This window comes from Carya illinoinensis, chromosome 7, assembly GCF_018687715.1.
Source record: "Carya illinoinensis cultivar Pawnee chromosome 7, C.illinoinensisPawnee_v1, whole genome shotgun sequence".
Classification (NCBI taxonomy): Eukaryota; Viridiplantae; Streptophyta; class Magnoliopsida; order Fagales; family Juglandaceae; genus Carya; species Carya illinoinensis.
The window spans coordinates 43,869,945-43,886,462 of NC_056758.1; the positions used below are offsets into that span (position 1 = coordinate 43,869,945).

At 36.0% G+C, this 16,518-nt stretch overlaps 2 protein-coding genes across 2 annotated transcripts; one reads left to right on the top strand and one right to left on the bottom strand.

Moving 5' to 3' along the window:
- The first annotated feature begins 60 nt into the window (after positions 1-60).
- Positions 61-2,846, top strand: LOC122316459 (patellin-3-like). Its single transcript, XM_043132984.1, has 4 exons — positions 61-1,399; positions 1,522-1,646; positions 1,771-1,921; positions 2,095-2,846. Exons 1-4 carry the CDS (start codon positions 200-202, stop codon positions 2,347-2,349), a joined length of 1,731 nt encoding a protein of 576 aa, XP_042988918.1. The 5' UTR covers positions 61-199; the 3' UTR covers positions 2,350-2,846.
- A 9,549-nt stretch (positions 2,847-12,395) lies between these two features.
- LOC122316815 (patellin-1-like) lies at positions 12,396-15,306 on the bottom strand. The gene is made up of 4 exons (XM_043133614.1): positions 13,779-15,306; positions 13,542-13,666; positions 13,270-13,411; positions 12,396-13,174 (listed from the first exon to the last, which is right to left on the bottom strand). The coding sequence occupies exons 1-4, from the start codon at positions 15,087-15,089 to the stop codon at positions 12,920-12,922; spliced, it is 1,833 nt and encodes a 610-aa protein (XP_042989548.1). The 5' UTR covers positions 15,090-15,306; the 3' UTR covers positions 12,396-12,919.
- Between the last annotated feature and the right edge of the window lie 1,212 nt (positions 15,307-16,518).

The following is a 16,518-nucleotide window of genomic DNA, read 5'->3' on the forward strand; positions in this document are numbered from 1 at the left end:
CGACTGTCTTCATCAAATACCGTACACAATGGAATAGTAGCGTAGAGTTGTATGTAGTACTTCCGCCCTTTACTACTTCGCTCGGCGCCCTCAACCTCATCCCTTTCTTCAGTTCTTCCAACCCCCTCTCCTCTTCACCCAACATCTCTCTCTCTCTCTCTCTCTCTCTCTCTCTCTATCTCTCTACATTCATAACAAAATGGCCGATGAAACTCCAAAGCCACCTCCCGCACCATCCTCCGGCCAACCAACTGATAAGGAGGAATCAGAGTCACCAGCCCCTGTGTCGGTGGTGGTGACGGACTCTGAATCACTCGCTATGACTGAGAAAGAAGACGAACCGCCTACCCCACCTCCAGCACCATCCTCCGACCAACCAACTTATATGGAGGAATCACCAGCCCCAGTGTCCGTGGTGGTGACAGAGTCTGAATCCCTCCCTGTGGCTGAAAAAAAGGAGCAACCGCCTACCCCACTTCCAGCGGCCGAGTCAGGTCCCCTGGTGGTGCTGGAGGAGAAGGAAGAGCTTCCGCCGTCATCTGTGGCTGCAGTTGTGGAGGTGAAAACTTCAGCTACCCAAGACGGGGTTACTGTGTTTGAGGATGAGAAACAGAAGCCGACTGAGAAGAAAATGATTCCTCAGTCTCTGGTCTCGTTCAAGGAGGAGAGCAACTTAGCGGCTGATCTCTCAGATCCCGAGCGGAAGGCTCTGCAAGAACTCAAGCAGCTCGTCCAAGAAGCTCTCGACGGTAGCCGGTTTACTTTCGTACCACCACCTAAAGGCGCAGAGAAACAGAGTTCAACTGGAAAAGCACAGACAAAGCAAGAAGATACCCCAGCGAGAATCGAAGAAAACCCAGAAAAGGAAGCCCAAGAAGTATCGAAAGAAGTGGAGGAGGTGTCCATTTGGGGGGTTCCTCTTCTTAAGGACGACAGGACTGATGTGATTCTGCTCAAGTTTTTACGAGCCAGGGATTTCAAAGTCAAAGACGCTTTCATCATGATCAGGAACACCATCAAATGGAGGAAGGAGTTCGGGGTCGATGCGCTTATCGACCAGGATCTCGGGGACGAGTGGGAAAAGGTAGTCTTTATGCATGGATATGACAGAGAGGAGCATCCCGTGTGTTACAATGTATATGGGGAGTTTCAGAACAAGGAGGTGTATGCAAAAGCATTTTCAGATGAGGAGAAGAGAGCCAAATTCTTGCGGTGGAGGATACAGTTCTTGGAGAGGAGTATCAGGAAGCTTGATTTTAGTCCTGGTGGCGTTTGCACCATCTTTCAGGTCAATGACCTAAAGAACTCTCCAGGACCCGCGAAGCGCGAGCTTAGGCTGGCCACAAAGCAGGCTCTTCAGTTGCTTCAGGACAATTATCCCGAGTTTGTAGCCAAACAGGTATGATAATCCCGCTTTTCTTTTTTTTTTGGTCTTTGTTGTTTTTGTTTTATGCCAAATATGTTTTAGATCCATCAAAATGGATGAATTTGATTGCTTCGCTTGGGTATTGATTTCTTAAGGTGTTTATCAATGTTCCTTGGTGGTATCTTGCGTTCTATACGATGATCAGTCCATTCATGACCCAGAGGACCAAGAGCAAGTTTGTCTTTACTGGGCCATCTAAGACTGCTGAAACCCTTTTCAAGTTAGTAGATACTTTGTATATTTTGAAATTTGAATGCTGAATTTTGAACTTATTACTTTGCTTTATCAACTTTACTTCTTTCTTTGTTGCTGATTTTAACGTTAAATTGCTCTTGGTAAATCAGATACATATCTCCTGAGCAAGTGCCAGTTCAATATGGTGGACTGAGTGTCGATTATTGCGATTGCAACCCAGAATTCAGCATTTCTGATCCAGTCACGGAGGTTACGGTTAAGCCAGCAACTAAGCAAACTGTGGAAATCATAATTTACGAGGTCTAATTGCATTTTTAACCTTGGTTTATCCGTTTTTCTTTTCTCCCTATTTTTGTTTTGTTTTTATTTGCTAATTCTAATATAAAATTGCTATTTAGTTGTGTTTTATATGTATCATTGATGATGAATGAAAGAGACATCCTTTTACTAATTGGACATTGGGTAAACTGTAGAAATGCATCATTGTTTGGGAGCTTCGAGTGGTTGGCTGGGAGGTGACCTATGGTGCTGAATTTGTACCCAACGCTGAAGATGGATATACCGTTGTTATACATAAATCTGCAAAGAAGGCCCCTACTGATGAACCAGTGGTGTCCAACAGCTTTAAAGTTGTTGAACTAGGCAAAATACTGCTCACGGTTGATAACCCAACCTCAAAAAAGAAGAAGCTCCTTTACAGGTTCAATATCAAATCCTTCTTAGATTGATGATACCAAATCAACTCAAAGCACACGAAACATTTCCTGTGCTCGGGATGAAGTGAAAGTGAGAAGTTTTGGTTTTCATTAATTGATGATCCTTATACTGATTGAAGATTTCTGCTCGATCATTGTGCTGTAAATTGGTGTTTACTCCAGGCTTGGAATTTAGTATTTAAACATGGATATATAATTATTTCCCCTTTTAGTATTTGGGTGAGTCTGTTCTCATATGGGTTTTTTGTTCCGGGGGAGTAAGATGTTGGAGTCAGTCTGTTTAGTATCTGGTGCTGGTTTGTAATACCAGCACTATAACTTACGTTTGCCAAACAAAGAGAAATTTGAGGGCAGTTGGTGTGATTATGGTTGTAAAATTTTGTGTTCAGGTGTGACACTGTTTTGTTTTATGGATGACGTCTGAAACTGTTATGACCAAATTGGTATGTAGTATATTGGAAGTACAGTCATCAGTATATAGCAAACTACTAGTGGTTGGGACGTGTAAATCTTCATTTCTTTCATAGCATTTCCCAACCAATTTGATACCCACCTGTCGTAATTTGCAAGTATTGTTAATGTTGCTTGTTTTGCTTCTGAACATAGAATCTGTCTATGAGATGTGTGCTCCAAATGTAACATGTTACTGAATGCTTGGTGTTTCTCTTTGTTCTTCTCAATTCAATGAATTTGTTTGTGTTGATTGAAACTCGTGTATATTAGCTTATATGAGAATAGAAAAGGGAGAGGGAGAGGGAGAGGGAGAGAGCAAACCAAACATTGGAGTTTGAAAAGGAATTACCATTTCAAAAGCTGAGTTAAAAAAAAAAAGTAGGAAGACCTGGATTGGGTGAAATTTATACTGCTACCACTACCAATTAAGGTATGTTGCATGGGAAAAAGCATTAAAAGATGAAACTAGAGTTAGCTAGCACAAAATGAGAAATTGTCCAAGCGGTGTGGGATGAAATTTCTGTTGAGGTGGTGGTTCTTAGGTTCAAATATATTACTCTGAATAAAAGGATTGAAAAGATTTAAAAGCAGTAAGTGGTTGTGATTAGCGATGTGAATTAGAATAGTAGGTAGCAATGTAATCTGAAATCTGAAATCTTAAATCTGGGATAAGCTAAAATAGAGAGAGTTGGTAGTTTCCTCCTCTGAATGTGAGAAGGAATCTTTGTGGCTTTTGGGTCAATACGTCATTGTAGGTTATATGTTTTGGCTCTGTTAAATAAATATATTTGAAATGTTAACATCATATTCTTAAAATGGGGGGAGGATGGCCACTATCATCAAAGTTAATACTTTTGTTAAGAGCATAATTCTTTATGCAATAATCTCGTGTCATATGCATATTTAAATTGTACCTTTTGGGGGAGAGAGAGAGAGAGAGAGAGAGAAGATGTATTTTTTAGGATTGACTGCAGGCAGGAGGTGGTGCATGCTTGCTGGTGTTTGACCATCTTAGCTGAGGGCGCATGAGCAGTTATCAAGGATTTGTGGGTTTGCATGAGATCATGAGATGGTGCTCGCAGATCCAGGATAGGAAAGAACTGAATGAAAACTAACCCTGGTAATAAAGTTAAAAGGGAGGAGCGATAATCCATCTCTGAATGATCTATTTCCTCAAAAATATTTTGAGGGCACATCAATTAGGTTAAAAGCTATTATTTTTTTGGTTACAAGAACATGATTTCCTTGTATGTTAGATTTGAATGTGTTTTTGGTAGTTTATGCTTGAACAAAAGAAAGTTATTGGAAAGCACTCCCGGCTGTCTGAAATTGAAAACCACCCGGTGATTCTTAATTCGTCATTATTTCTAGAAATGTTGGATGCTTATATACTCCACCCACTATTTCAATGAAATTTGTTGAAACTTCAATTCATATGCCATTGGTTGGTGACTTTACCCTTTTTTAAAAATTTTATCATTTGCCTTTTTGTCTACTCTAAGCCCCCTCTTTTTCCCTTAACACAATCATTTTCTTTTCTTTGCACCTCTTTTTCAAAAAATAACACCGTCCTATCAACTAATTTCTCGTTACAGTATTTGAAATATTGCTCTGCCTCAACATAATTCAAACTTTCCTTATCATCTAACTTTTTTGCTTAAATAAATCATAAATCATTACTGTTGGTGAGGAATCTTCCTGTCTTTTTCCTCTCTCCCTCCTCTTTTAGAAAGTAATAAATCGAACAATGGAGTTTTTTTTTTTTTTTTTTTTTTAATTTTAAAAAGGCCTATAATCATTACATGCTGTTTCATGCGAGGCCGTTTATCAATTATTATTTGTCATACTTGGAAAGCTGTTTATGGACATCAAACAGCTCTGCACAGATCAAAGTGTCATGCATTGGAATTCTTAAAATGTTGATTTTCTTTGTTGGGCTAGGAGTATTGGCATTGCGGGCCCACTGGTAAACCTGAGATCGGGCCTTGCCTACGGATTAGGCCTAATCTTGTAAATAAAGATCTACATAGCCATTTATATGATATTGTGCGTACTACTGATTAGAGGATCTACGAAATTATATAACGCAGCTATTGATATAGAATCCATCTCCTCTGTCCGCATCTGCTTTACGGATTATAGGCAAAAAAAAAATTAAAAATTAAAAAAACATTATTATTATTATTTCATATATATGCAGTCCGTAGGTCCACAACTACTGTCCCATGAAACAAAAAATAAAATAAAAAAAATAAAAAATGTGTAGTTCAAAGATGTCTAATTAATTTGGAGCTCGATCTACTCACGAAGCTTTTTATCGCCTGACTCTGTATAATTCTTTTTATAAAAAAAAAATAAAAAATAAAAAGAAAGAGAAATTTAGAGTAGATGGTTTTAGACATTATCCATAAACTTGATATGAATTCGACACATAATTAATGTGTTGAGATGTTTTGAATTACAGTCCTGCTTCGAAGCAGTCGGGCTGTTTTTAGAAGATTATCAACCCTCCTTTGATGAGTTGCCACGTTAGAAATCACACAAAAGTAAAATAGATGCAACTACATACGACCAGTTCTCTCCTTTCCTCTCGCCTATCCAAACTCTCAGATCGCTTTTCACTGAAACCATTTCTACATAAATAGCACAAATTATAGAGAGAAAGAAATCATGAAAAGTGAATTAATTTTTGGAAAAAGTGAGGTGAAATATGGAGGCATGGTGGGAAGATCTAGAGAGCAAGGTCGAGATTTTGCTGCCGGTAACCTAGAGATGAAATTCAGTAAAAGCTTCTTTTTCTTCAATTAGGGGAACACTAGAAAGCAAGCTTTGGTCACGCTGGTTTTGTTCTTGATGGCCATTGATTTGACTTTAGAGACAACTTGTTTGAGGAAGAGAGAAGCCTTGTTCTTCATTTTTAATATTATTTAAGAATTTTAAAAGAAAAAAAAAACCCCAATAAATGTAAAGGAAAATTACGATTGATCTAGAAGAAATGCGTTTGAACAAAATGGAAGAAATTTTTGAAGTTCTCTGGAGAGGACTGAGAGGGGTCTAAGCAGATCTCTCTTTCTCCATTGAACTCAACAATTTTCTCCGCTCTCTCTCGCTCTCGAGTTCTACATTTCTAATTCGAAAGTCAATTTTTTTCTTTCTCAAATCTTCAATGCTCAGCTCACCTCTATTTTCTAGCCGTCATCGCCTCCATTGCAAGTCACTCTCTTGGGATCCGTTGCCATCAAACCCGGCTACACCGTCAATTGCAAGAGAGGGGAGAAGGGTCTACGTCGGTTGCAAGGGGGAAAGGATTTGGTGGGGGTGATTTTGGAGATAAACAGAGGTTGTTCTGTATTGCGGTGCGGCATAGTAAAAGATAAAGTGAAACTCATACATGGCATGTCCTTATTGGGAGGCTATTTTTTGGAAATAAATAGAATGACCCGTTGGAAGGATTTTTCTTTGAATTATATGATTGATATTAATTAGGTGGATCATGTGTGATCCAATAATATTCAAGTATATGATTTAGATGAATGTCAAATGAAGCAACTTATGCTACACGCAATATGGATTGGGGTATGTGCGGAAGAAGGAGCAGTTCTAGTGGTGATGTGTGTATTAACTGTTAAGAGATTGGCAAGACAGGAGGCAGTTCCGTCGGGGGCGTGCACTGTGAAATCAACAAGGTTAAGGTTGATTGGGTGTATGTTGTCTTTTTTTTAATGTCAAATTAGGCAGAGCAGGAAGGGGACCATTTCCTATTTCTCTTCGAATCGTATAATTTAACTGAGTCTGACAAGGCTCTCATTATCATATTATCTTTATTTTTTTCACTTTTTTGTTTGGGAGAGGGAGGAATTAGCAAGAGTTAGAGGATATACATACGTATTGACAATCGTTTAATAATACGTAGTACCCTGTTTCTCTCTCTCACACACACTCTCTGTGTGACGGCGTTCGCCACTTATGTTCATTGTTGAAGACTCGCAACACATTTATTCCGAGACATAGTTGAATTATAAGCAAGGCCAGATGACATGAATCGCATATAATACAGAAAGAGAAAGAAGGAACAGACAAAGCACATGGATCATCATGTTCATACAATGCAATGACTTCTTCGAATCAGAGATTTAATTGTTTGTAAAAATAAATGTAGGTAGTCCTAGTCCGACAGACATTGAGGGCTATGCACATGGCCGCCATAGCCTGCAGCATCCTTTCCAACACCTCTCCCCATCTTCTCAACTCAACTTTCCATTCACACTCACACAGACAGAGTGAAGCAGAAGCATTCCTCATTGATTTTTTATTTTTCCTTTTTTAACGCCCACCACCACCACCTTATATATAATATAATTTATATAGATAGATGGGCGGTGCACCCCAAAATAATTAATTTGAAATAAGAAATTCTCAAAATGATCCTAGCAGCTTTCTGCCTCTATACTCTACTGTTTCCAAATTGAGAAAATAAAATCCATTGGTAACTGGTAGCTCCAATTTAATGCATTTCTCTTTTCGGGAATAACGACTTGGAACATGGGTCACACTAATAAATGACGGACAAAATAAACATAATTTTTACGTAATGATCCTATTTTTTTAAAAAAAAAATTCTTCTCAACTCATTTTATTTTATCTAATTTAATTATTATAATTTTTTTATAAAATATAATACGTGTGAAAACCAACATATTCGATGTAATTTTTGGACAAAACTGACACAGTTGAAGTGAGATGAGAACACGATCGTAACTGGTTGATGGGGAGGAAAAAAATTAGTTATATTGACTCCATGGTTCTTTGTCAGTTTTTGATTCTCCTAGTGGCTTAGTTCGCCAAAAAGAGAAAGAACTAGTGCAACGGATGTAAAGAAAAGAAGAAGCTGGAGGTTGAAGATGGTCTAATATCGAAATAACCTCGTTTGGTTTAAAATCAAATAGTGTCGTTTTATTTTCATACGCTTTACATGAAATGATACTGTTTGGTTTTATCTGTTGTATACTATACGTAGAAATTTACGCTATTCTATTTAAACTTAAGTGGAATGACGTCATTTTGAATATGTATATATATATTTTTTAAAAAGCTTTATTGGTTTGGCTGGTTTAACATTTTGAACCAAGGTCAAATTGCTGCAAAATTGACTAATGTCAGTTTTGAAGAAATGCCATCGTGTGCCGACTGGTTCACCATTGGTTCCGACTGATTCATGACATGGCCGGTCGGTTTGCATCGGTGGCGATTAGTTTTTCAATTTTCTGTACACGCCAAAAATATAATAAACAATTCAATTTTTTTAAATATTAAAATAAAAATAATATTAAAATATAATATTCTAATAATATTTTATTTTATTTTTAACTTTCATCTCAACTCACTGTCTAAATCTCATCATATTTATAAAATATAAAATATTTACTTAAACCAAATAGTTATGATTTTTTATTTTTTCAAAGAAGAATTAGAGACAAACGAAATTTCATAAAATGAAGGGCTCTTTACACTGATTTCATTACAGGTAGTCATTACCTTTCGTTCACTACTCTTAATTGAAAAACAGAAGAAGTATATAGCCCTGTTTGTTTTCATTGACTACTGTATAAGAAGTCGACATATACAGGTCCTTGATACTTTCCTTTATAGTCATGTTTTAACCTTTAGCTGCCATGTCAATGTTACCCTGGGGCTTGTACACATGACAGACAAGATGTTCCCCATCTGACGATTAACCTGTATTTTTACATGCTCAGCTTAAAATGGAATGCGTTAAGTGGAATTAAGGATTTTTTCAAGCTAGACTTGTGATACAGCATATTATATGTATAAGAGCATCTTTATTAGATTAAATAAATATAAATTTGATGAGAAATTTAGTTAATAAAACTTAAAAATTCTCTACATTAGATTATTTAACTTTAAAATATTTAATTTTTAGCTACAGTAAAGTTAAGATTTGCAACTAAATTTAATTGTTATTATTTCATATCTAAATGAATAAAAAATAATATCTTTATACACTTTCTCCCTCTATTCTTCCTCCCATTCTCATTCTTATTAATGCATTATTTCTCCATATTATTTAATAAAAATTAATAATATATTTCTATATACGCTCTTAATTTTAAAAAATTAATAAAACTATTTTAAAAAATATTATAATATTTAATATTTTATTATTATTTTGACTAATAGATAGATAATTTAATGTAAAAATAAGTTTTAAGTGAAATAATTAAATGTAAAATCATGTCATATTATGTAAATTTTATATTTATATTTAAATAATCTAATAAAAATGTTCTAGTAAATAACTTCTAATTATTAGCTTGAATTTAAATTGATATATTCAATATAAAGGAAAAAACAATGCGAAAAGCTATTGTACCACCTAAATTATACCGTTTAAGTGTATTGTTTGATAAATTTTTTTAATTAAATAATTAAGGGAGGGATTTTAAATGTATTGATATATTTATTTATTTTTAAAAAATGTTTTAATATATTAAAAAAATTAAAAAAAAAAATTAAGAAAACTGGCGGTACGATGGCCCGCTCCAAAAACAATAGCCAAAGAGAGAAAAAGAAAGAAATAAATTCGAGTGGGGGCGAGGCCGTTCGCATCTAAGATTCTAAATGCCAAAAGTTGAAATTCCTTTCACGGTCACTGTCGTGTACAGATGTTTGCGGATATTGTACTCCATCTCATTCTGTATTATCCTGACACGATGCTCCTTAAATAACAAGACAAGTGTTTTTTTTTTTTTTTTTTAAAGGGAATAGGAAATTGAGTCTAGAAAGAACAGCCTTATATACGAGAGATGACGTGCCGCCTCAAGTGTACTGGGATATATACTCCCATACATATACTGTTGTACTTAAGGTTACTATTTTTTTAGTATCTATTTATTATTTATAATATATTTAAAGTTTTTTAATTGTTTTCTTTTAAATATTTTTTTGACATTTTTAATCTTAAAAAAATTTTTAAAATATATAATTTTACTAATAATCACTTCTTTAATTATAAATAAAATAAAATAAAATAAAATATAAAAACAATAATAAATAAACAATAAAATAGTAGTAATCCTATTATTATTCAGATACACATATATATACTAGTAGTTGGGCAACGTCTAAAGGATGTTAGCCCAGTGTATAGAAATATTATTTTTATTAAGAAAATATTTTTTATTAATAATGTAATGCTTTTAGAAAAAACAATATAATTTTTAATATCAAATAGTAAGATAGACTTAAATCAATTTTGAAATATTTAGAATTAAAATATTATTATTTGCTACTGCATGTGCTACTGGGTATGGCTGAAAACAATAAATACGTGAAACAAAACAAAAAATGAACCTTGAACGAAAATTGTGAAGTGCAGGAGACAAACCATTAACAGTAAAGTAACGTGCAGATCACATTTTCTTAGTTTAATAAAGCGATTATTTTTTAAAAAATGATATAGTTTTTATAAAGAAATAAAATACTAAGGTTTTTATAAGATATTATTATTATTTTATTTTAATGTTTCAGATTGAATTTAAATTGATAAATAAATAATATTTTATTGAAATAATTGTATTCGTAAATGTAGTTAGTAAATAGATTTAAACTTAATTATTTTTCATTTCTCTTTGTTTATATAAGGAATGAATAAAAATTTTAAATCACATATATAAAAATAATAGAATATAGAATATGTATTTATATAATTTATATAGATATATATTTAATAAAATATATATATCTAATATACATTCTAAATAAATGATTATCAATGCATGGTTCTAGGATCGATGCATGAATTTTGATAACTATGAATTTATTCATAAGTGATTGGAGAGAAAGATTAAAAAAATATGAAATTTTAATAATAGAGAGAGAGCTACTTTAATTTATTCATACAACTAACGGCGTTAATTTTAACGGTAAAATAATAAAAACCGTTAAACCAATAAAATTCCATTAGATAGTCACTTTATATATATAAAGATAAAGATATATAAAATTGGTTTTAACTCTATAATTATAAATTTTTCATGAGAGTAAAAGTAAAATACTTAAATTTAGTCGTGCGTTTTTTGTGATTGGACCCCATAAATATGATTGTTTAAATACGATACGAATTAATTAATTTGCTAAAACTTGATGAGCATCGCTAATTTGAACATTAGTGAGTGCCAAATAACCAAAATGTTATTCATTTTATGAATATACTAATTTTAGAAAACATATATAGTTAATTTAATACCAGTTAAGTAGTTTTTGTTTCGTCGTTTTGGGGCCGCGGGGAACCAAGTCCACGCCAAACTATGTGCTTTGCTTAACTTCAAGGGACCCTAGTTTTGATCTTGATCGTCTTGTTTGCTTCTGCTAAATTATAGGGAAAACCCTCTCCAACTAAAAATAAAATTCTGGGACAGAAAAACGCTAAAAACGGCACATATACATAACCTTAACCTTTGATATCAACTGGAGAAGACGATCTTGCATCATTAAATAGGAAAACGACAACAACAGTTAAAAACGCAATTGATTTGGAGGGAGATCGCTGGAGTGGACATCGAATAAAACAAAAATAGAAAACACGCACGTGATAGGAAGTTCTTTTGACGGTGAAAGACGTCCACCAAAATGAAATAATCAACTTGACTCCCATTATATATGTATAAGAGTTTTACTATATATAATTAGAATGGTGTATTCATACTTAAAATTTAAATTAATATTATTTTTAATAAAATTTATTTTTTAACCAATCACATCATATTGATATACAGATTAGTATATAATTATACTTATAACTATATTTTTCTTATGTATAATATCTTACATTATTGGAGGAGGGACCCCTTATGCATTAAATTTTTAAAAAATTAATAATCAATTGATTGAGCTTAACAGCCATAATCACATACTAATTAACTTGATGGGAAGAAACTTGATTACCAATTACACTCAATTTAAAGGAAATAGCCACTTATCTAATTCTACTCCCAACACGTTAGAAACTATAAATATATGCATGCAACATTAGACAAAGGGAGCTCAAGGGATTCAAGTTTATAAATAGATGTAATCATGATTTATGCATTACATGAGAAATGTGAAGACTACACTGTCTACACACACCCACCCATCACCCGCCTTGCTGCTAACCAAATGTTGGAAAAGCCTTAACATCAAGCTCAAAAGTAATGTTGTTAAAAACAACAAAACTGACAAAAATTAGATCGAGAATGTGATTCAATGCCTTTTTACTTTTGTGATTGTATAGATGTGGATAGATTAACTGTTGCCTTACCAATTCCAACGTAAAGTTAGAATCTAAAATTAAAATTTGAAAAATGATTTACTAGTATAAGACCCACTTTTTAAGTATTAACAATCAGCAAGTGCGCGCTTATGATAAAGGAAAAGAAAAATTGTACGTGCTTGCTTTGTATATTTTTTTATTTTTCGTTAAAAGGCTTTACTTAGGCCATCACACACAACGCAAGGTTCTGGTATTGTATGGTCAGAGTGAAAGTGCAATTGCAGAACTGTGGAGCAATTCTCTTTGTGATTCTGAAAAATGAAAAAACAGAAAGGATGACAAATGATCAGGTAAAATATATAGACCAAGGAATATACAAATATAACAAATTTACACGAATTTTACAGCAGAGAGAGAGAGAGAGAGAGAGAGAGAGAGAGAGAGAGAGAGTCAAGAAGAGTAACAGTTTCTGTCCACCGTTCACACGCATGCCCAATCCCCAAACCTATGTACCTCAAATGTGTCCCCATCTCGTGCATCTGAGGTTGTTGTTTCACCAGTAATGGTTTCCATTCCAAAACCAAATAGACCCAAATATATATATATATATATAACAATAATAATGACCAACAAAACTTGGAAAAGAAATACAAATAAATCCCCCCCTCCCATCCCAATCCCCCACTTTATAAATTTCCAAACAAATTAACTTCAACCAACGGAACGAAAACAAAGAAAGAAAGAAAACCTTGTACTAAAAACAAATTTAAGAACCCTGCTCTGCAATTCCAATGCTTCCCAATTGAATTGGCTGGAAAGTCACGCCCACAGGCCATAAAAGTCGTCGTTTATTTGAGCTTAGTCAGAGGAGGGTTTGGTCTTGGACCTGTACAGCAGCTTCTTCTTCTTAGAGGTTTGGTTATCAAAAGTAAGCACCACCTTCCCTTGCTCCCCAACTTTGAAGCTGTTGGAGATCACAGTTTCATCAGCAGCTGCAATCTTCCTTGTCTTCTGTACGATCACGGTGTACCCGCCCTCCGCAGTCGGCACAAATTCAGCTCCATGACTCACATCCCAACCCACCACTCTGACTTCCCAAGCCAGCAGGCCGGTCTGCAAATTCATCACATGCCAAAATCCTATTACACTATACAAGTACAAACGTAACATCAATCTTAATTAATGAAATTTGTTTGTTGTCTGCCCACCTCAGCAACTGGAAATTCAATGGTGTGTTTGGATGCCGGTTTAATTGTAACCTCCGTAACAGGGTCAGCAGTTGTGAATTCCTCTTCCTCCTCCCTCTTCAGCCCACCGTACTGCGCTGGTACTTGTTCAGGAGCTATATATCTGTTTAATTACCAATATCAGAACAAGTGAGACTAGGTTTAAAATATTTCATATTAATGATTCCATTTTCTTCCACAAGCATAAGCCGAATAAAAAAGACAAAAAGAAATGAACGAAATTTTAGACTCACTTGAAAAGGGTTTCGGCAGACTTTGATGGGCCAGCAAAGACAAACTTGCTCTTGGTCCTCTGTGTCAGGAAAGGACTGATCATCCTATTATAGGCTATATACCACCATGGAACGTTGATAAACACCTTCAATAGCCCCAAAGTCCCACATTCAATTGCGATGAAAACGCAAAATAAATCACAACAGAAAAATAAACAGTCCTTTCTTAAAATCATTGGGACTTCAGTTATAAAGTACCTGTTTGGCCAGGAACTCGGGGTAGTTATCCTGGAACAGTTGAACGGCCTGCTTGATGGCCTGCCAGAGCTCCCACTTGCCGATTCCAAAGGAATTCTTGAAATCGTTGACCTGAACAATGCTGGAGATGCCAGTAGGACTGAAATCAAGGTTCCTGATGCTCTTCTCCAAGAACTGAATTCTCCACTTGAGGAACTTGTGGCGCTTTTCCTCAGTGGCAAAGGTGTTCTGATACAATTCTTTGTCCTGAAACTCCCTGAAGACGTTGTAGCAAACTGGATGGCCTTCTTTGTCATACCCATGGGTGAACACCACCTTTTCCCAGTCATTTCCATGGTCTTCCTCGAGAAGGGCATCGATTCCGAACTCCATGCGCCAGCGAACAGCGTTCTTGATCATAGCAAAAGCGTCCTTGACCTTCAAATCCCTGGCTCTTAGGAATTTCAAGAGGATCACATCACTTCTCTCGTCCTCAAGCAGCGGGATACCCCAGATGGAGACCTCCTCAGGCGGGGGCGGAGGCAGAGGGGGCGCTGCCTCGGAAGCTGGCTCCGCTGGTTCAGTTGTTGTCGGAGGAGCCGAGACCTCGACTACTATGGTCTCTTTGATCGCCTCCACGGTCTTCGCGCCGTCCTCATGGGCAGCCGTCACTTTTTCCACCACCTCCTCAGCGACAACCTCAGTGATTGGTGCCGGTGGAGCCTTCTCTTCTACTTTCGTTTCAACCGGAGGAGTTGTCTCAGTCACAGTTCCCGCCGCGGCCACCTCCTCAGTAACAACCTCGTCTTTCTTTTCCACCGGTGGTGGTGCAGTTACAGATTCGTCTGTCTCCACCTTGGAAGGGACTTCTTCTTTCGCTTCCACAGTTGACGCTGCTACAGTCTCGTCCGATTCCACTTTGGGAGGTTCTTCTGTTTTAGGGGGTACTTCAGCAGAAGGACCGGTCTCCTTATCCTTCTCATCCTTCTTATCTTCTTCTTTAGCGGGTGGAGGAGGCGGCGGAGCAGTGAATTCGTGCTTGTTGAGGGCCCCCTGGATGAGTAGCTTCAGCTCCTCAAGTGCCTTCTTCTGCGGCTCCGGTAGCTCTGCGACTACGTAGGTCTCTTCCTTGAAAGAGACCGATTGAGCAATCTTCACTTCCTCGTCCTCGGTCTTGGGCTTCTGGGCCGCCTCCACCTCTCCCTCAACCGGAGCCAACTGTTCCGTTGCCTCGACTTCCGGTACGGGGGCCGGAGGCACTTTGTCAGCGACGGGTTTCTCGACAACGACATCCTCGGTGGATGGCCCGGGATTTTGGTGCTCCTCAGCCATGGACAAAAAAACAATCCGCTGGGGTTGTAGTGAATGTTGGAAAGGGAGGTGGTGGAGCAAGACAGAGTGCGATGGAGCGTAGATGCGTATAAAGGAACAGAGATTGTTGGCGGACAGGGGAAGGGCTTAAAATAAGGGATTGCGAGAGAGAGAGAGAGAGAGAGAACCAGTCTGTCAGACCAGCGATGCCAGCCAGTACGCCACTTGGTTAGTAGGACCCATCCAACGCCCCTCTATGACTATGAAGCTCCCCCATCCATATTTGGTAAAAAAATGTGTAAAACCGAAACAACTGATACCTTCTTCCCCCGTCCTTTGAGTTTGAGTGACTTCCCCTCCCCTCCCCTCAATGATTTTCTTTTTCTTTTTCTAATAGAAGAGTTTCAACTTGCTATTCAATTCCTGTATATGGAAACTCCCTTAGTTAAAACGTGAAACTACTGCAGAATCTCGCCAACATCGGTGGGGAGTTAATTACTTCCCATTCCAAAAATGATTTGCCTGTGCACTCTACCTTTCCTTTTTTTTTTTTTTTTCCATTCCCAATCTAATAATAATTTGCCTTTTTTTTTTCTCCATATTTTGAAATCTGAATATATAGAATGAGTTTGGCTGAAAAATAATAAATATTGTTGTTTGTAGATTAAAATGAAAAGTGTTGTATTCAGTTTCCTTATCCAATGATCACATAGCGATGTGATTCCAAATAAACAACACAAAATAAAAAAGAGCTTAGGTGAGTTAATTGTAAAAGTTACCTGCGGACACGAGTTTCCTTGGAGATTAAATATATACGTAATCATGAGATTCCTTAAGAGGTTAGAATATATGAAATTAGGTAGTCAGGACAGGAGTTTCCTTTGTCCTTTTGTGCTTACTAACAAATGAATTATACTCCAAACCCCCGTTTTAATCTATGAAAATTAATACCATGACTTGCACACCAAAACCCCAACATTGATGTTAACCAATCACACTTTTAGTATAAATTAGGTTATGATGTGAGTACTAGTTGTGTTAACCTCTGATATATTTAGTTTGAATAATGATATGTACAAGTTTTGCTCATAATTTTTTATAAAAATAAATGAATCTTATTATAAAATACATTTTTTTTTTATGGTGAGGTCAACTTTTTATATTTTTTTTTTTTATAAAAGATTTATGCAAGTTCGTGCATTTGAAAATTATTCATATGGTTTTCAATTACCCAATAATATGTAATATGTAATAGTAAAGGATAAGAATAAGACCCCAAGTTTTCTTTTTCAAATCCGGTTTCTTAAACACTATATATATAGAATTTTGAGCTTTTGTTTCACATTTAATTTGTCAATCACGAGCTTCGCAGGAGTTGCGTACGTGAACAAATCGAAGGTGGGAAAACAAGATTTTATTGTCAAAGATATACAAAGGAGAATAATAATAA

Bases quoted from the DNA above. Each gene is read 5' to 3' on its own strand.
- LOC122316815 (XM_043133614.1), bottom strand. From the start codon at position 15,089: ATGGCTGAGGAGCACCAAAATCCCGGGCCATCCACCGAGGATGTCGTT. The intron at 13,667-13,778 runs GTACTTTATAAC...GGGCTATTGAAG, and splicing joins CCGAGTTCCTGGCCAAACAG to GTGTTTATCAACGTTCCATG. The intron at 13,412-13,541 runs GTGAGTCTAAAA...GTAATTAAACAG, and splicing joins TCTGCCGAAACCCTTTTCAA to ATATATAGCTCCTGAACAAG.
- LOC122316459 (XM_043132984.1), top strand. From the start codon at position 200: ATGGCCGATGAAACTCCAAAGCCACCTCCCGCACCATCCTCCGGCCAA. The intron at 1,400-1,521 runs GTATGATAATCC...TGATTTCTTAAG, and splicing joins CCGAGTTTGTAGCCAAACAG to GTGTTTATCAATGTTCCTTG. The intron at 1,647-1,770 runs GTTAGTAGATAC...TTGGTAAATCAG, and splicing joins ACTGCTGAAACCCTTTTCAA to ATACATATCTCCTGAGCAAG.